Consider the following 19272-nt stretch of genomic DNA (forward strand, 5'->3'; position numbering starts at 1 on the left):
TATTACACACAAAAAGGAAACTGACTGTCTCTTAACACAGAAAAAATAATAGATTTCTGATACGGGATCCATTTCCAAATCAGACAGCTGCGTAAATTTATTCCATTAACATATTAAAGCTAAGTTCAATATCAACAGCAAACTAGAAGAACAAATAAGAATAAAAAGAAAATGTATCGTGCACCTAAAATAGCTCCAACCTGATATATTTTGAACAAGTTTTTAACAACTTCAGTGATAACTGAATAAAAGACATTGATATAAGCAATCATCATTTCCTCAGTTCATTCAAGAAGTATAGAGGAATCAACAGTATAATGAAGACAAAAGAACCCTGAAAACACCAAATGCTTAATTCTTGCTTTCAAGTATTCGAAACTTCAATATAGAATATGAACTCACCTGCAAAATCTTACAGAGACAGTAGTCTAAGATTATGAACAGTATTACATCATAAGACAGTAACAAAAATGAATTTGCATGATACTTTTCATGACAACCAATTGAGACCATCCTCAAAGCACTTAAAGATGAAAACTGAAGTTGAAAAAATGGAAAAAATCAGTCAACACTTCTATAGCAAACTTCTTCAGGAATTTTGGGATTTTAATATCACTATATTTGAATTCTAAATTCATACTCTCAAGATGCTACATCAATGGTGTGAAACTCAGAAAGGAAGTCATTAAATCATATATGTAGGTCCCTGCTGTCTTAAAATTGACTTAGAAAACCACACATTAATATTGTATTTTTACTTCTTTCGTAAATATTTCCCAATTACATTTTAATCTGGTTAGGGACACACTCTGGAGTGTTGCAGACCGTAACATGACCCATTGAGTTTTTGATTCCTCCATGCTACATGCAAAAACAGAAATGGCACTCTTAAAGAAAGGAAAGAATAAAAGAGTAACTATATCAAACCATGTACATATGACAGAGATCTGAGTTGAAGGTGACACAGTTTTGAGGGCAGTGAGTAACTGATTCTTAATATATATCAAAGAGGGGAAGATATTCCAAAATGGGGAAAATAATGAATCAAACATAGAATTAAAATGAAATATAGCCAGACACTAATAATTAGTAACCTATATCGATACTTTCTCAACTCTACAAACTGTTTATAAGGATCATTTACACTTAGATCAATGATATCCTTGGTGAAAATATGAGAAAGGAAGAGCTAGGCACTTGAGAATAATATGATAACAGAAGAATACATCTTTCCAGTTACATAAATATCTTTTAAAATGCAGCTAATATAATATTCCAGTATGTTCACAGAATATAAAAATGAATTATTCTAGAAGAGCAAAACAAAAAAATAAAAACACTTTCAACAAGATGTCTACCCTACATATTTTGTATAATCATACAAAAGTTTTTGATAACAACAAGAATAAATTTCCTCAATTTTCAGATATTAATATCAAGCAAGACATAAAACAAGGATAGGTATGTTCACCAAATATGTTTGCCAATATCAAGAAGGACATTCAATGCAAAATCAAAATGCCTTAAAAATAGTGAACTACTTGAAAGAATTAAATCTAACAATATGGAAAAAATCAAGCTGATTAAGAATGCTTGTCAGCTAAGCTGCCGGTCAGCAAACTATAGTCTGAGGACCAAATCCTGACCACCATCTGTTTCTGCACTGCCCACGAGCTAAGAAAGGTTTTTGTATCTAAAAATGTAAAAAAAAAAATTCTTAGTTCACAGGCCATACAAAAATAGGCAGCAGGCAGGATTTGGTGCATGAGCCATAGTTTGCCAATTCCTGGTCTAGAATAAGATATGAGCTTGAATTTAAAATCTCATTGAGTTGGTCCAGCAGCTCATGTTTGGGCAGACAATGCAGATGAGCAATGAGCAGAGCAAAGAACAAAATAGAAGGAAGTGAGCTGAATTGCATCTGAAGAACTATACAGTACTTACGATGACTCCAAGTTTCTCCCCGAAACAAAAATCCAGCTTTTTAACATGAACATTCTTCCTTTGATATTACAAATCTCTGAAATGAGTTGTGTGCAGCATAAGAGCAACAACAACTTCATCAAAAGAAATCATAAAAAAGATAAGACCTATGACTGTAAACAGAGCTGAGTTAGTAATACAGTAAGAGCAAGGGATAACAACAGATAGACAGCCCCCATGCTATGCTGGCATCACACATGTTCAGAGACGTAGAGGAAAGCTTCATGTACACTGGGTAGGAACCCTGCTGAAGATTTATAGAATGGCAGGTACAAGAGTCACACAAGAGTAGAAGATTACGAATGGATTATAATGTATACACCTGAAACAAGTAACTATAGTGATATGCTGACAGATTCATAAAAAAGTTGACCAGGAAAACAGATTATGAGGTAAGCAAAATTAAGAATCAAATGCAAAGAGAAGAACAGTGTTCCATAAAAAAAAGAGTGCAACTTACTGGGGAAGAAATACATTTAAGTAAAATAGTTAAAAAACTGCTTAATAATAATAACATATAATTATAATAAAAGCTAGCATTTATAGAAAGCCTACTATGTGCCACAACAACCCAAAGCTCACAACAACCCTAGGGAGGTAGGGGCTATTACTATTCCTCATTTTACAAATAAGGAAACAGACAAACAGAGGGTAAGTGGCTTGCCCAAGATCACACAGCTAGGAAGGACCCAAGGTCATGCTTGAACTTAGGTCTTCCAAACTCCACGCCAAGCACTTTATCTACTAAGCCACCTAACAACTGAAAACAGTATAGCAGTTTGGTGGAAAATGGCATTAGACCAGACTAGAAATTCCAAAAAGGTAAAATCTAATATTGAGATAAATCTAAACAGTTTTTAATTATACTCTCAATAATTTAGAAGAAAATATAAAGTTCTATCTTTTCCAAATCCTGATAGTAGAAAATTTCTTAATTCTCAGGGAGAAAATACAGTGAAAAAGGCTATGACTTGGGGAATACCCATGGATGTTAAGGAGAAGAAAATCACTAAAGGAGACTAAGAAATCAAACAAATAAGAGGAAAAACTAGTGCCATGTAGCACAAATGAGGAGACAGTATCCAGAAGGAGAGAGCAGCCAATAGTATTAAACATTACAGAAAAGACAATGAAGAATAGGAATAAGAAAAAGGTTATGGGATTTACAATTAAGATCTTAAAAAGAACAGTTTTAATAAAGTGATACACTTGGCAATGAGATTGCTTAAAGATAGCAATAGCACCATAATATTTATTATATTAGCAATCTCAGCATCAGGGAATAACAGTTGAGAATGACTGTTCTTAAGGATTATGGAAGTCAAATATACTACTTAAAGTAAGCTTCAACAGCATTTTATTTCCATCCACGATCAATTTTTGGTAGTCCAGCAAGAGTTTAATGGCAAAGTGGTACTTTTCTGCAGGGATACCCAATGTAATTAACAGGATACACCAAAAAATGAGCTCGAAGCTTAAAATTACATTTTGACTAGATGATATATGATACTCTGAACATCAAAAAATAATAATAATAATAACACAGTAGAAGTAGGTAGTAAGCTAAGCGTTTGGTTTATACAATCTTTTACTCTCATTAATGAGAACACTGTCAGAAAACAATTACACAATCAGACTTCTGCATGTTTCATAAAATCTTTATAACAATCTAGAAAATGTTACTGTAAAATAACTTACATTTTTAGTTTTGCAAAGGTCTCTTGTGAATTATGTTTTTCTCGCTCATATGCACTTTCAACTTCTTTGAACTCATTCTTGATCATTTCCAAATCAGCCACAGCTTCTGCTTGGCTCACCTTTTCTACTTGCAAGGCTCCTTCGAGATCTCGAATTCTTAACTACCAGGTGACAAAAAAAGCAATTAAAGCAAGCTGAGAAAAGCTATAATCAAACTTAAATCGAGTAGAATACTTTGTCAACAGTAAGTCATTATTCATTCAAACACACCTTGCTTGCCGCTTTGTTTTCTAAAGGAAAAGCAAGCAAAAAATAGCTTTTCTTTCAATTCTATCTGTATTGGGTTTAATGTTATTGTTACTAGCATTATTGGTAATAATGAAGGTAACAGTAAAAATAAAGAGGAGGAATTAATGGCAGTACAAAGAAGTGAAAGGCTAGGGTCATAACAGTCTGACAGGCTTTAATATTAATGTATTAATCCATTCTAATATTTCTCTTCTACATCATGAAATTATAAAGTAGTTTGTCAATGAAGAAATGACAGTATCTATCTTACAAACACTTTAGGAAATTTCTGCAGTTGACTGAAAAGATCTCTCTTTTTTTTTTTGTAGTAAGGCAACTGGGGTTAAGTGACTTGCCCAGGGTCACACAGCTAGTAAGTGTGAAGTGTTTGGTCTGAGGCCACTTTTGAACTCAGGTCCTCCTGACTTCAGTGCTGGTGCTCTATCCACTGCGCCACCTAGCTGCCCCTCATCTCTTATGTTTTAAAGGCATTACTTTGCAATTGTAAAATTTTTCAATTTAAAAACAAGTTGCTAAAAAAAATTTAAAGTAACTATTTTAAATCATTATAAAAATATTCCAAAGCTGAATAAAGGATCAGGAAAAAGAAATACTGGTTCAATTTGTAGGAGATTTTCCATTTTGATTTTGTTAACGTTAACAATAATTTTCCTTCATTTTTACTGCTTTCTTTTAAACCAGTCTAATCCTATAAAATCAAAATAGAATATTAGAAAATATTTTCTCCTGGAAATATCATTGTATTGTAAAGTTATTCTTAATTATAAAGGGGAACTATCAAGTTGAAAAATTAAATTGAAAAAGTCTTTTTTTAACTACCAGTACTTCAACCAAGTCATGTTTCACTTACTAATTTTCATATACAAACTTCAAATATAACAGATCGTTTTAACAAATATACTTAATAACCAATTACAGAATTAAGATTTTTCATATTATCATTTAAATGTGGCAGTCTCATTTGCTTGCCCCAAAAAAATGAGATTTTTTTAAATCTAAAAAAACTGTTACGTCCCTAGAAAATACATTTGTAGTATTAAGAGAATAATGGATAAATTGTTAACTTTTTGCCTTTTTCTCTGCTGTAGCAATGAACTGGAAAATAGCTACAATCCCTTAAACTTGAGCAGCCAACACATAATCTGTTTCCTAATATTAAGGACTTAATACTCATAATCACAATGATACACTGCGACTTTGATAGGAACCACAATTTTGAATTAACTGAATTTCCATGTATTTCTGTCATAATTCTGTATTAACTTTGATAGTCATCATTTTTTTAAAAACTGTTTAAACTTTTTACTTAAAGGAGAATACCAAAGAATTTTAAATAATTTGAAAACTATCAAACATATATGGAGGCATATATATACATATACATTTCACAAAAGAAAATTGCAACTACATTACAAATACATTATTAAATGAAAATACATAATTGTTCATGTGGTATACTGGTATGCTTTCATTAAGGAATTACTCAATTTTCATGGAAGAATATTATTTTTCTATTAGACTTGAAAATAACTTTGAAATCCTTATTGTACTTTGCCAGCTCAAATACTTTTTTGTCATCTTAATAGTTCTTAATATCTTGTTTGATTTTGGAAACAGAGAAAGTAGATGATTAAAGTAGCATTTTTAAACTTGCTAGAGCTACTAAGATTAATTTTCCTCCTGGAAATAAATACATTTCCTTATATTATGTTTCATTCAGTTCTAATGTCAGCATTCAAAAATAATGATTGACATAATACATATTTTTCCCATAATTCCTATTCCAATATGTTCTCCAGGTATGAAGGTGCCCCTGGGTTTGAGAAATCTAAAACAACAGAATTAAAACTTCTCAAGTTCTGCCACGCTGAAAAGACTTAAAAGTAGAGGTCCTAGAAATAGACTGAGTCTGCTATCTACAAAGGAACTTAGATAAATACGTATATATTTATCATCAGGATGTTGGCCTTTTGGTGATGAATTTATTGGCCATGTTAAACCTGAAAAACATGGATGTGTATGTAATCTTATAAACTTAGGAGTTTGGCTAGTAATGCTGTTCACACAACCCACCATGACAGCCCATATAAAAAATAAACAAAGAAATACTCCCCCCTTCATTTCCAATGTGATCTTAATGAAATGGCAGAAAAGGAGGCAGAGAGTGTAAGAGTCACAATTTTTAGATCAACTATAAACATTAACTTTACTATATTATATATACTTGAAGTATACTTGAAATGTGATATCCTTGTTCTGTGCAAATAAATAAAGTATTGAAAAAATTGGACAAAAACAATATTGCTACTCTCTAGATGGATTAAAATAAAAGACAAAATGAAGTTCAAACTAAATTGAATGATACAACATAAGTATTCCTTGGAGAAGAAAACAAAGATACTAGCGGTTTTGGTTTCACCATTCATATCCAACAAGAAACATCATGTCATGGACACTGGGTCATTTTCTCTTATAAAACTTGGGAGTGAAGGAAAAGAAGAAAAAAAGACTAACCTAAAGATAATTAAAGTTTAAATATCAACATCTGTTACAGAGGATGAAGAAACAGAAAAATTATAAAAATGTGACAAGATTGTTCAAAATAAGTGGGAAAATAAGCATGGCTCCAAAGAAGATATTTGTGAAGAAACTACTTTGCAAAGGTCGTTCCACAGACGTGGAACATTTCATATATTTTCAGACCTTTTGTATGTATTGATTGGTTTCTTTAACTTTTTTCTCTTCTTACTCTTTTTATTCCCTTAGAAAATATTATTTGTTATGCAGAATGGCTCCCTGGGAGGGGAAAGAGAAAGTGGGAGAAATTTGGGTAATGTAAAAGTAAAAGATATTAATAAAAATTATTTTTTAAAAAAAGACAAAAGACATCAGGATTCCCCGGTAGTGTGGTAATAGCAAGGCATGACAGATGATGAACTTAAGTCAGGCAATAGTACATATTCATTGCAAAAAGATCTATAGGAAAAAATACAGGTCAATTGCTGGATTCTTATTGGAGAATCTAGGGAAGAAACTAGACGAGATACACAAGACAGGAAAGTATAGATAAACTGCAATTTATGCCAATGGAAGGAATACCTATGTAGATGAGATCAGAGATTCAATGAAGGGTTAAAGCATTATACATTCAGAAGTAATGTAATCTTAAACTTAATGCTCAGACATAAATATTCACAAAAGAAATTTTCATATTATCAGAAAGCAGTATTAGCTATTTAACATCATTAATAATAACTACTTAGGAGGCTAATCTATAGGCAATAGGCAAGTAACAAAAGATATTTTAGTTTTAATTCCACAAGCAAAGCTATACATTACAAATATTACATTTATAAGGTTTTAAGATTTAATACAGAAGCACTAAATTGAAAAAGATGTTAATAAAATCAAGGGACAGTCTTTTCCCTAAAAATCTGATTTCTTCTCCTAAGTCGGAAAACCTAATAGCCTCTCAGACAACTCCCAGAGTAACATAAAACTACTTGGGAAAATGAGATCACTAGATATACAGATGTACTAAACCAAGGGACTACATGGCTTAGTCTGTATAACAGTACAGTGACTAGAGTTACGGCCTTGGAGTCATGAAGACTTGGGTCTGAATATTGTCTTTGACACTTACTAGTTGTGCAACCATGAGCCAGTTATCTAAACTCAGTGAGTCTCGGCTTCGTTATTTGTAAAATGGGAATGAAAATCGCACTAATTACTCAAGATTGTTGTTATGAAAACAAATGATATAACATGGGTGAAAAACTTTGCAAACTTTCAAGAATTAAAAGAATGTTTACAACATGACTAATGTGAAAATTTTTTAAAAGTAAAAAAAAAAAAAAAGAATTATAAGAATGTCAGTTGTCATTGTTCATCCTTGACCTCTCTATAGCCTTTGATACTGTTGATCACCCTGCGCTCCTTCTAGGCTTTAGGGCCCCACTCTCTCCTGGTTCTCTTTTCACTAATATGACCACACCTTTTCAGTCTTCTTTGCTATATCCTCTTCCAGATCATGCCCTGTAACTGCAGGTGTCCTCAGGATTCTGTCCTGAGCTCTCTTCACTTCTCCCCTATATTAATTCACTTGGTGATCTCATCAGCACCCAGAGATTTAAATACCATCTTTATGCTGATAACTTTTAAATCTACCTCTCAAGCCCCAACCTCTCAGCTGACCTCCAGCTCACATCTCCAACTTCCTTTCAGACATCTCAGACTGGATGACCAGTAGGCAACCTTAAACTAAACAAGTTCAAAACAGAACTCATCTTTCCCACTAAAACTTTCCCCGCTCTGACCTCCCCTATTACAATAGAGGGTAACACCATATTCTTAGTCGCCAGGCTCACAACTTAGGCGTTATCATTGTCTTCTCACTATGTCTATATCCCTATATCCATTCTGTTAACAAGGCCAGCTGATTTCACCTTTGCAATATCTCTAAAATATTACTCTAACAATGCCATCTCTCTAGTGCAGGCCCTCAACATCCCACCCCTGAAACACTGCAAAAGTCTGCCATTGTATATACCTGTCTCAAATCCTCTCCCCATTCCAATCTATCCTCCATTCAGACACCAAAGTGATTTTCCTAAAGGGCAGGTCCAACTAGGTCACACACTGCCTCCCTCCCATTCAATAAACTCCAGTAGACCCTATTGCCACCAGGATCAAATACAAAATCCTCTGACATTCAAAGCCCTCCATACTCTAAGTCCTTCCTACCTTTGCAATCTTCTCACAACTTAATACTCACCACATACTCTTTGATCTGGGGAAGCTAGCCTCCCACTATTCCATGAAAAAGTCACTCCATCTCTTGACTTTGAGCATTTTCTCTTGCAGTCTTATTATATAACTTGTTTTTCAAAGATTTGTTTGCACATTAGATTATAAGTTCCTTGATTGATTGGTTACAAACAGTAACACCTAGAGGACCTTATCATATGCACAGAATTTCACTTTCATTTATATCTTCCATAGGCGGTACAAATGATAGCAGTGAACAACTGTGAAGATACATCTCATGTTTTTAATCCTCACTTGATATTAATAGTAATGGAGCCTCTCTACAAGTTATTTTTGTGGTTTTGTTTCTCCACAAACTTTGTATGATCTTCTCATAGTCATGAGATGTTCCTGGTTAGAAAAGAGCTATTAAGCCTGCATTCTGAAGTAGAGTCAATATTTTTTATAAATACTATCTATTATTGGAACAAATATAAACAACTTGTAATTTCTACACATTCCAGCAAATGTATGATTGTAAAAATGTTTATTGTAGAAAATAATTTACAAATGTCAGGCTGCTCTAAATATTTACATCATTTATACTATTGACAACAAAGATCTCAATGAACAGATGCAAACCTGATCTCACAGATGTTCTAAAGATAAAATGCATAGCTGACATGGTTCTGGAAGAGCATATGTTATTCCAAAAAACAATATAGGTGAAAAAGAAAATGATGGATTTGTATATTAATAAGATATATTCATGAGTTTATTTGGGAATGAGAATGGGGAAATATGATGGAGATTATTTGGATGAAGGCCATCAGAAGCAAAAACAAAAGCAATATTGAAACTATACAAAAGATCACAGGGCCAGAAAGAAGAAAAAGATAAATTCAGGAAAGAGAATACCAAGCCAGGCAAGGATTCATAATTCAGTAATGATGAGTGTCTTCAGTTTTCTAGGCAAATGCTGGAGCTCTTTCTCTGCTGAAAACAGAGCCACTAATAATTTCTTGACTTCTCTTTTTTTTAATTTTTTATTAATTTATTTTGATTTATCAACAATCACTTCCATATGCTTTTGAGTTTAAAAATTTTTCTCCTCCTTCCTCCCCACCACCCTCCCCAAGGCGGCGCATAATCTCATATAGGCTATACATATACATTCCTATTAAACCTATTTTCACATTAATGATGTTGTAAGTAAAAATTGGAACCAATAAGAGGAACCACCAAAAAGAGGAAACAAAACTCAACAGAAAAGAAAAAAAAATAGCAATTCAAATTCCCTAGTTGTTTCTTTGGATGTGGATAGCATTTTCTATCACGAGGCCTTTGGAGATGTCTTAGATCTTTGTATTGCTGGGAAGGGTTGTTTATCAATATTAGTCATCGCACAACGTGGCTGTTCTTGTGTACAACACTCTCTTGGTTCTGCTCACTTCACTCAGCATCAGTCCATACAGGTCTTTCCAGGTTTTTCTGAAGTCAGCCTGTTCATCACTTCTTATAGCACAATAGTATTCCATTACATTCATATACCACAACTTCCTCAGCCATTCCCCAATTGATGGGCATCCTCTCAATTTCCAATTCTTTGCCACCACAAAAAGAGCTGCTATGAATATTTTTGTACACGTGGGTCCTTTTCCCATTTGTATGATCTCTTTGGGATATAGACCTAGAAGTGCTATTGCTGGGTCAAAGGGTATGCACATTTTTATAGCCCTTAGGGCATAGTTCCAAATTGCTCTCCAAAATGGTTGGATCATTTCACAACTCCATCAACAATGCATTAGTGTTCCAATTTTCCCACATCTTCTCCAACATTTATCCTGTTTGGTCATGTTAGCCAATCTGATAGGTGTAGCGTGGCACCTCAGAGTTGTTTTGATTTGCATTTCTCTAATCAATAGTGATTTAGAGCATTTTTTCATATGACCATAGATGGCTTTAATTTCTTCATCTGAGAACTGCCTGTTCATATCCTTTGACCATTTATCAATTGGGGAATAACTTGTATTCTTATAGATTTGACCCAATTCTCTATATATTTTAGAAATGAGGCCCTTATCAGAGACACTGGTTGTAAAAATTCTTTCCCAATTTTCTACCTTCCTTCTAATCTTAGTTGCATTGGCTTTGTGCAAAAACTTTTCAAATTAATGTAATCAAAGTTATCCATTTTGTTTTTCATAATGTTCTCTATCTCCTGTTTAGTCATAAATTCTTCTGTTCTCCATAGGTCTGATAGGTAAACTATTCCTTGCTCTTCCAGTTTGCTTACAGTATTAGCCTTTATATCTAAATCATGAACCCATTTTGACTTTATCTTGGTATATGGTGTGAGATTTTGGTCTATGCCGAGTTTCTGCCATACTCTTTTCCAGTTTTTCCAGCAGTTTTTTTCAAAGAGTGGGTTCTTATCCCAGAAGCTGGGGTCTTTGGGTTTATCAAATAATAGATTACTATAGTCATTGACTACTGTGTTTTGCATATTTAACCTATTCCACTGATCCACCACTCTATTTCTTAGCCAGTACCAAGCAGTTTTGATGATTGCTGCTTTGTAATACAATTTAAGATCTGGAACAGCTAGGCCACCTTCCCCTGCATTTCTTTTCATTAGTTCCCTTCATATTCTGGACCTTTTGTTCTTCCAAATGAATCTTGTTATTATTTTTTCTAACTCTATAAAATATTTTTTGGTAGTTTGATTGGTATGGCACTGAATAAATTACCTTAGGTAGAACTGTAATTTTTGTTAAATTAACTCACCTACCCATGAGCAACTGATGTTTTTCCAGTTATTTAGATCTGACTTTATTTGCATGAAAAGTGTTTTGTAATTGTGTTCATAGAGTTCCTGGGTTTTGGGAGGTAGACTCCTAAATATTTTATAATGTCTACAGTAAGTTTAAATGGAATTTCTCTTTCTATCTCTTGCTGTTGCGCTTTGCTGGTAATATATAAAAATGCCAATAACTTATGTGGGTTTATTTTATAGCCTGCAACTTTGCTAAAGTTGTTTATTATTTCAAGTAGTTTTTTACTTGATTCTCTAGGATTCTCTAAGTATATCATCATATCATCTGCAAAGAGTGACAGCTTTGTTTCTTCTTTGCCTATTCCAATACCTTCAATTTCTTTTTCTTCTCTTATTGCTAAAAGCTAACATTTCCAGTACAATATTGAACAACAATGGTGATAATGGACATCCTTGTTTCACCCCTGATCTTATTGGAAATGCTCTAGCTTGTCCCCATTACATATAGTGCTTGTTGAAGGTTTTAGGTAGATGCTATTTATTATTTTAAGGAAGACTCCATTTATACCTATGCTCTCTAGTGTTTTTAAGAGGAATGGTTATTGTATCTTGTCAAAAGCTTTTTCTGCACCTATTGAGATGCTCATGTGATTTCTGTTAGTTTTGGTGTTGATATGATCAATTATGCTGATAATTTTCCTAATATTGAACCAGCCCTGCATTCCTGGTATAAATCCTACCTGGTCATAGTGTATTATTCATGTGATAAGTTGCTATAATCTATTTGCTAATATTTAATTTAAAATTTTTGCATCTATATTCATTAGAGAAATTGGTCTATAATTCTTTTTCTGTTTTGACTCTTCTGGTTTAGGTATCAGCACCATATGTGTATCATAAAAAGAATTTGGTAAGACTCCTTCTTCACCTATTTTCCCAAATAGTCTATATAGTATTGGAATTAATTGTTCTTTAAATGTTTGTTAGAATTCACTTGTAAATCCATCTGGCCCTGGAGATTTTTTCCTAGGGAATTCATCTATGACTTGTTCAATTTGTTTTTCTAAGATGGGGTTATTTAAGTATTTTATTTCCTCTTCTGTTAATCTGGGCAATTTATATTTTTGTAAATATGTGTCCATTTCACTAAGATTGTCAAATTTGTTGGCATACAGTTGGGCAAAATAGTTCCTATTTATTGTTTTAATTTCCTCTTCCTTGGTGATAACTTCACTATTTCATTCTTGATACTAGTAATTTGGTTTTCTTCTTTCTTTTTTTTTTAATTAAATTAACCAAAGGTTTATCTATTTTATTGGTTTTTTCATAAAACCAGCTCTTAGTTTTATTTATTAGTTCAATAGTTATCTTAATTTCAATTTTATTGATTTTTCTTTTGGTTTTCAGTATTTCCATTTTGGTGTTTAATTGAGGATTTTTAATTTGTTCTTTTTCTAGTTTTTTTAATTGTATGTCCAATTCATTGATCTCCTCTTTTTTTACTTTATTTATGTAAGCATTTAGAGATATAAAACTTCCCCCTAAGAACTGCTTTGGCTGCATCCCATAAGTATGTTGTCTCATTAATATCATTCTCTTGAATGAAATTATTGATTGTTTCTATGATTTGTTGTTTGACCCAATCATTTTTTAGGATTAGATTATTTAGTTTTCAATTATTTTTTAGTCTATCTTTCCATGGCCCTTTATTACATATAATTTTTATTGTATCATGATCTGAAAAGGATGCATTTAATATTTCTGCCTTTCTGCATTGGATTGTGAGGTTTTTATGCCCTAGTACATGGTCAATTTTTGTGCATGTGCCATGTACATGCCAAGTTTTCTTCAGTGTACTTTTTATCCAATTGGCCAATTGTATTTTTTAAGGACTCTTCTATCTCTCTCATTTGACTTTTAAAATCCTTCTTGAGCTCTTCTAAGAAGACTTTTTGGGCTTCAGACCAGTTCATACTCCCTTTTGAGGTTGCAGATGTGGGTTTACTGACAATGTTGTCCTTTTCAAAATTTCTGTCTTGATCTTCACTCTTCTCATAATACGAATCTATGATACATTTCTTTTTACTCATGGTGTGTCTTTATTCCCTGGCCTTTAAAGAGATTGAGCTCTCCTGCTAGGGAGCAGAGGGCACTAACCCAAGCTTCTTGTGTTGGGAGCCTAGGTCTTGGTCACTGGCTTTGTGGGCTGGGGACTCTTATATTGGCAATTGGAGGCTGCAGGGTTCTGGCAACTTACCTGGTGTTGGGCTGGAATCAGCAAGGTTGGAACTTTCCAGCAATTCTAGGTTGCCTGCTTTTCCTTTCCTTTACCTTTCTTTAGTTCCTTTTAGATGGATGTTGCAGGGTGTTTATCCGCCTGGGGCCCTTTGTAGTGATGCTTCCCTTGGTTTTGCTGAGGCACTGGGAGACTCCTTTGCTGTAGAATGCCGAGGCACCTGGTGGTTTTCTGAGCTGGTTTCCACCAGTTCCCCTGTTCTCAGTGAGGTACTCGGAGGTCCAGTTGTTGGTGTTAGCCTGCCCCACCACCTGGGATTCAGGATCTCCTCCTGGCTGGCAGCTGGAGGCTGTAGGGTTCTGGCAGCTTACCTGGTGTTCGGCTGGAATCAGCAAGGCTGGAACTTTCGGGCAACTCTAGGTTGCTTTCTTCAGCTCCTTTCAGATGAATGTTGTAGGGTGTTTATCCACCTCGAGCCCTTTGTAGTGCTGCTTCCCTTATATTTGCTGAGGCACTGGGAGACCCATTTGCTGTAGAATGCCAAGGCACCAGGATTGCCTCCTGGTGTGCTAAAGTGGGGCTTTCTGGTAGCTGGCTGGGGTGCCTCCCATTCTGCACTGCTTCCCTTCCCCCAGGACAAGAAGGGCCTTTCCTGTTAATCCCTCTAGCTACCTGGGCTACTGTACTGCTGCACCCCATCTTTCTTCTGGTTCAGTTGTTCCAGGGTTTTTCCTGGGGCAATATTTTCTGGGCTTTCCAAGGCTGATAGGGGAGGGTGAGAGCGACTACCTTTCTACTCCGCCATCTTGGCTCCTGGAAGCAGAAGTCTCTTGACTTCTCTTAAGGAATATTTCACCGTTTAAAAGGTGTTAGAATCAACAAAAAGAGATTTTTTTTTCTGTTTCTGATTTTCATGAGGAAGTAAGTAGTTAAGAGATGATGGCAGTGGAAAAAATAGAAACCTTGTGGGGTAACTAATTATTCCATCTTAGAATTTATGATAGGAGGAAAAAAGCCACATATAGGGATATGTACACTCAAGATTTTAAGAGAACAGATTTCAAAGAGTTCCCAGAAGAAACAAACAGCATCTTGCTCAGCCTGAAATATACAGAAGATGCTAGGTGAGAAGGGATTGGAAGCTCACAAAGATAAAATTCCAAAGACACAAAGAGAAACAATTCTGATAGAGGAAAAGGTGAAATGTCTAATGAAACTCATGTGGATGATCAGAGAATTCATTCATTCAATAAACATGTACTAAGTGCCTACTATGTGCCAGGTACTGTCCTAAGTGCTGGGGATACAAAAAGAGCCAAAACATCGTCCCTGCCCTCAAGGAGCTTATGATCTAATGGGGGAGATGACAAGCAAACAAATTTATACAAAGCAAGCTATATACAGCATAAATAGGGAATAATTAAGAGGGATTTATAAAGGCTTCCTGTAGAAGATGGGATTTTATTTGAGACTTCAAGTAAGCCAGAGAGGTAGGTAGTTGGAGCAGAAGGGGGAGAATATTCCAGGCTTGGGGGAGAATCAGAGAAATGGAATGTCTTGCTCAGGAACAGCTAGAAAGCTGTTGTCACTAGATCGACAAGTACATGTTGAGGAGTAAAGTGTAAGAAAACTGGAAAGGTAGGAGGGGGCTAGGCTATGAAGGGCTTTGAATAACAAAGAAAACATTTTACATTTGCTCCTGATGGTCACAGGAAGCCACTGGAATTTACTAAGTAAGGGCACTTTAGGAAAATCACATTAGTAGCTGAATAGAGTATGTATTGGAATGGTGAGGCAAGCAGACCTGCCAGCAGGCTATTGAAGTAATCAAGGCATGAGGTGATGAGGCCCCGAACTAGGGTGGTGGCAGTGTCAGAGAAGGGGGCATATTGGAGAGATTAAGGTTCAATTGATAGGCCCTGACAACAGTTTGAGTATGGGGGAGTGAATGATAGTGAAGAATCCCAAATGACTCATAAATCGTGAGCCTGAGGGACTGGGAGAATGGATATGCAAGTGGAACACATGTGGGTGATGGCAAGATTAAGGATTATGACTATCTCTGTAAGTGAGGTAGCATGTAGGAGTAGATTGTGTGAAAAAGAGTAAGATGAGAAACTCGGCATTTACGGTATTTGAAGGAATATATATTGAAGTCCCCTAGAATGGGGGCAAAAGTTGGGAAGGAAAGACTGAACTCATTAAGTTCCTAAGTTTCCTGAAGCAGATAGCAGAATCTTGATTGGGTAACAAATATGGATTGAGTGAACCTCAAAGGAGAGGCTCCTGAGTGTTGTAAAAGATGGAGAGTCTGGAAGTAGCAATGGTGCATAAGGAGTATTCCAACTCCCCAACCTCAACCAGTGAGTTGTAGGATATGAGTGAAAGTACAACCATTATTAGAAATGGTAGCCAAAGATGCCAAATAATTAGAAGGGAGCCAAATCTAAATGGGTGCAAGAAGATGGAAGGAGTAGGAAAGGAAAAGATTTAAGATGAAATCAAGTTTGTTACTTATGGAACAGACATCCCAAAGAATACAGCAGAAGGGATGGTTACCTTTACAGTGAGACGTTGAGGGGTTGGAATATAGAAGATGAGAATAAGAGCCAGAAAATTGGGTTTCAATAGTGACAGTCAGTAAGAGGCACCTTATATGTACTATGACTAGGAGAGAAATGTTAAGTAAACAAGGGATAAAGGTGACCAAAGAAGGTAAAACTGAAAACTTTGATTATATATGATCATAAACTTTTGTACTAACAAAATCACTGCAGCTAGAATTAGCAAGGAGTTAAATGGGAAAAATCTTTAGGGACAATATCTCTTATAAACATTTGATATCCAAGTTATACTTGGAATGAATACAAATATACAAGAAAAAGAGTCATTTAACAACAAATAAAGAGTCAAAAAATATTAACAAGTAGTTTTCAAATAAGAAACACAAGCTATTAAAAAACTCAAAGAATTCTCCAAATCACTAATCATAGTAGATAAAAATTAAAAGAACTTTTGCTTTAATCTCACATCAATCAGATTGGTCAAAGATGACAAAAGATAAAAATGGGAAATGTTACAGGAGCTGTCAGAAGATAAGCATGTTAATACACTATTGGTGGAGTTGTGAACTGGCCCAACTGTTCAGGAAAATAATTTGAAGTTAGACTAAAAAGTCATTAAGCTGTACATATCTACTGACCTGGAGATTCCATTATTAAGGTGTATAACTGAAAAAAGGTAAAAGACAGAGAGAAAAACCTCATATATATAAAAATAATTACAGCAGCATTTTTTTGTAGTAGCAAAAAACTGGAAACAAAATGGATATCCATTCACTGGAAAATGGTTTTTTAAAATCATGAACACTTTTTAGACAGCACATGTAATTTCACTGGTTATAGGGAATAAGCATCCAATGAAGAAACTTGCTTCTATCAATGCAGATCAAAACTTATAGTCTTACAGACCTGCCTTGGGCACTGAAAAAATAAGCAACTTGCCTAGAGTCCATTAGTATGTGTAAGAGACAAAACTTAAATTGAGCATTCCTAGCTCTCAGGCCAACTCACTATACCACTATACCACTCCCAACCCACTCACTATAATACATTAACTCCCCAGAAAATAAATGCAATGAAATTATATTGTGCCATTAAAAAATGACAAACATAAAGAATTCAGAAACACAGATAAGCCTTTTATGAATAGATACAGTGAGAAATAACAGTACCAAAAGAACAATTTACATGAGAACTACAATTAAGTAAAGGAAAACAGCATTGAAAGACTTTAGATATCTGATCCAGATACCAATTGTGATTTCAGAATACTGACAGGGAAGTTTTCCTCTAGTCTCTCTGTTGTGGTTTAGGGTGCTAGGAACCCCAAAATATAAGGGAGGGGGTCCTGCCTGAAAAGAATTCAATCATTCAAGCTTTCTTTTAGTAAAAATAGTGAGGTTTATTATGACACCAATAGACACCAACAATTCCTAGTAAATCTGCTATTGTGGTGCCAATAGGAGTTTGAGATTCTTAGGGAATCTGCAGTTTTATGGGGGTGAGATTGATACTTATATACAGAAAAGGGGGGAAAGGGTCAGTGAAAAGATCTTGATGAAATTAAGGAGTGGTAATTAGCCTGAGGTGGGCCAGGGGCAAAAAATGAAAGGGTCTAGAAGGGATTAAGGAAGATAGCCTGAAGAGGGCCAGGTGAAGACAATGAAAGGAGTTAAGTGATGGAGAGCCACTGTGAAAGGCCTATTAAAAGGATTACAGAGTATCCAGGTGGGCTGAGATGGGCCAGGTGCCTCAGGCAAACTGCTAGTGGAAACACTGGGGACTAGGCTTCTTCCAAAGACATGGTCCTTTCCTTTTAGGGGTCCAGGTCCCATCACCCCATCATTCCCCCCTCAAATGGGACCCGAAATCTTTTGGGGTGAGGGACAAAGGTGATGGCTTCTGAAATTGCTTCCTGCTGGCAAGGGCCATAGAGCTGTCCTTGCCTCAAAGAGGTCCCGGAAAGGAGGTTGACCGGAACCAAGCACAGGTTGAATCCAGGGCAAGATGGGGGGACATGGGCTGGTACCAACTTTTTGCTACCAACTGCAGGTGAATGGCCTGAAGTCTGGAAGATAAAAATCTGCAATATGGAGGGCCCAAATACAGGGAGAATTAAAAATGATGTCAGAATGAGGGAAAACAAAGAAAGAAAACAAGAACCCTATTAGAATCATTCACATTTGATATACAGGATTATCTGATCTTGTTACTTTTTCAAAAGGTTTCCATTCTGATTCCAATTCATTTAGGAGCATCAGATGCTATTGGGAAGTAACAACACTTCTTCAGGTAGAAGTTTTCCACCCCAGGGTTCAATAGTAACACAAATGAATTTGCTTGTAAGAGACTGATTACAGTGAAATTCTCTTCCCCAAATCAAACTGAAGATGTTTCTGATTTCATTTTCTGATTTAATTTCAGTAATTAATAAAAAAAAACTCAATTACTAAGTTGTTTAGGATATAGAAAGGAATATAATTTTACGCTGAATTGCTTAGATCTTAAAACATATTTTATTATTCCAGCCTTAGTCTATGGGATAATTCACATGGCTATGCAAGCAACAGATGACAAGCCCAAGTATTAATTTACCCAGTTGTTTGGGATATGGATACACATTCAGATCAAAACAGCAAGATCTCACATACTTGCACTGTGCTCATATCTTTTACTGACCATTTGCTCTGGTTATAGAAATTTGTTATAAAAGGATAAAGCAGGGATATGATTCATCAGTTCCACCTCATAGCCAGACTCAGGAATAGCCAGGTAAGTAACATTCCTTTTCAAAGGAATACAATGGGGAAACGGAGCCAGGAAGATCCCATCTTAGACCGAGGCTAAAATTGTCCTCTTAGCTTTCCCAGACGCAGATCTCCATCTGTATCACATTCTTTCTGAGTAGCTTGTGGCATTTCTCTCAGATGGTGGATTATTGACTATTAATTATGGATGGATTA

At 35.2% G+C, this 19272-nt stretch overlaps 1 protein-coding gene across 8 annotated transcripts in view; it reads right to left on the reverse strand.

Moving 5' to 3' along the window:
* CCDC171 (coiled-coil domain containing 171) overlaps positions 1–19272 on the reverse strand; it is a 496773-nt gene that overhangs the window by 346850 nt on the left and 130651 nt on the right. For all 8 annotated transcript variants that reach the window (XR_003569147.1, XM_027863035.1, XM_027863037.1 and 5 more), the window contains one exon: positions 3682–3842. Coding sequence is in view for 7 of the 8 variants with exons in the window: in XM_027863035.1 (XP_027718836.1) it covers positions 3682–3842 (161 nt within the window). In the remaining variant the exon portion in view is untranslated. The remainder of the gene's footprint in view (positions 1–3681; positions 3843–19272) is intronic.

The sequence above is a fragment of the Vombatus ursinus genome, unplaced genomic scaffold, assembly GCF_900497805.2.
Source record: "Vombatus ursinus unplaced genomic scaffold, bare-nosed wombat genome assembly UNPS02014770.1, whole genome shotgun sequence".
Classification (NCBI taxonomy): domain Eukaryota; kingdom Metazoa; phylum Chordata; class Mammalia; order Diprotodontia; family Vombatidae; genus Vombatus; species Vombatus ursinus.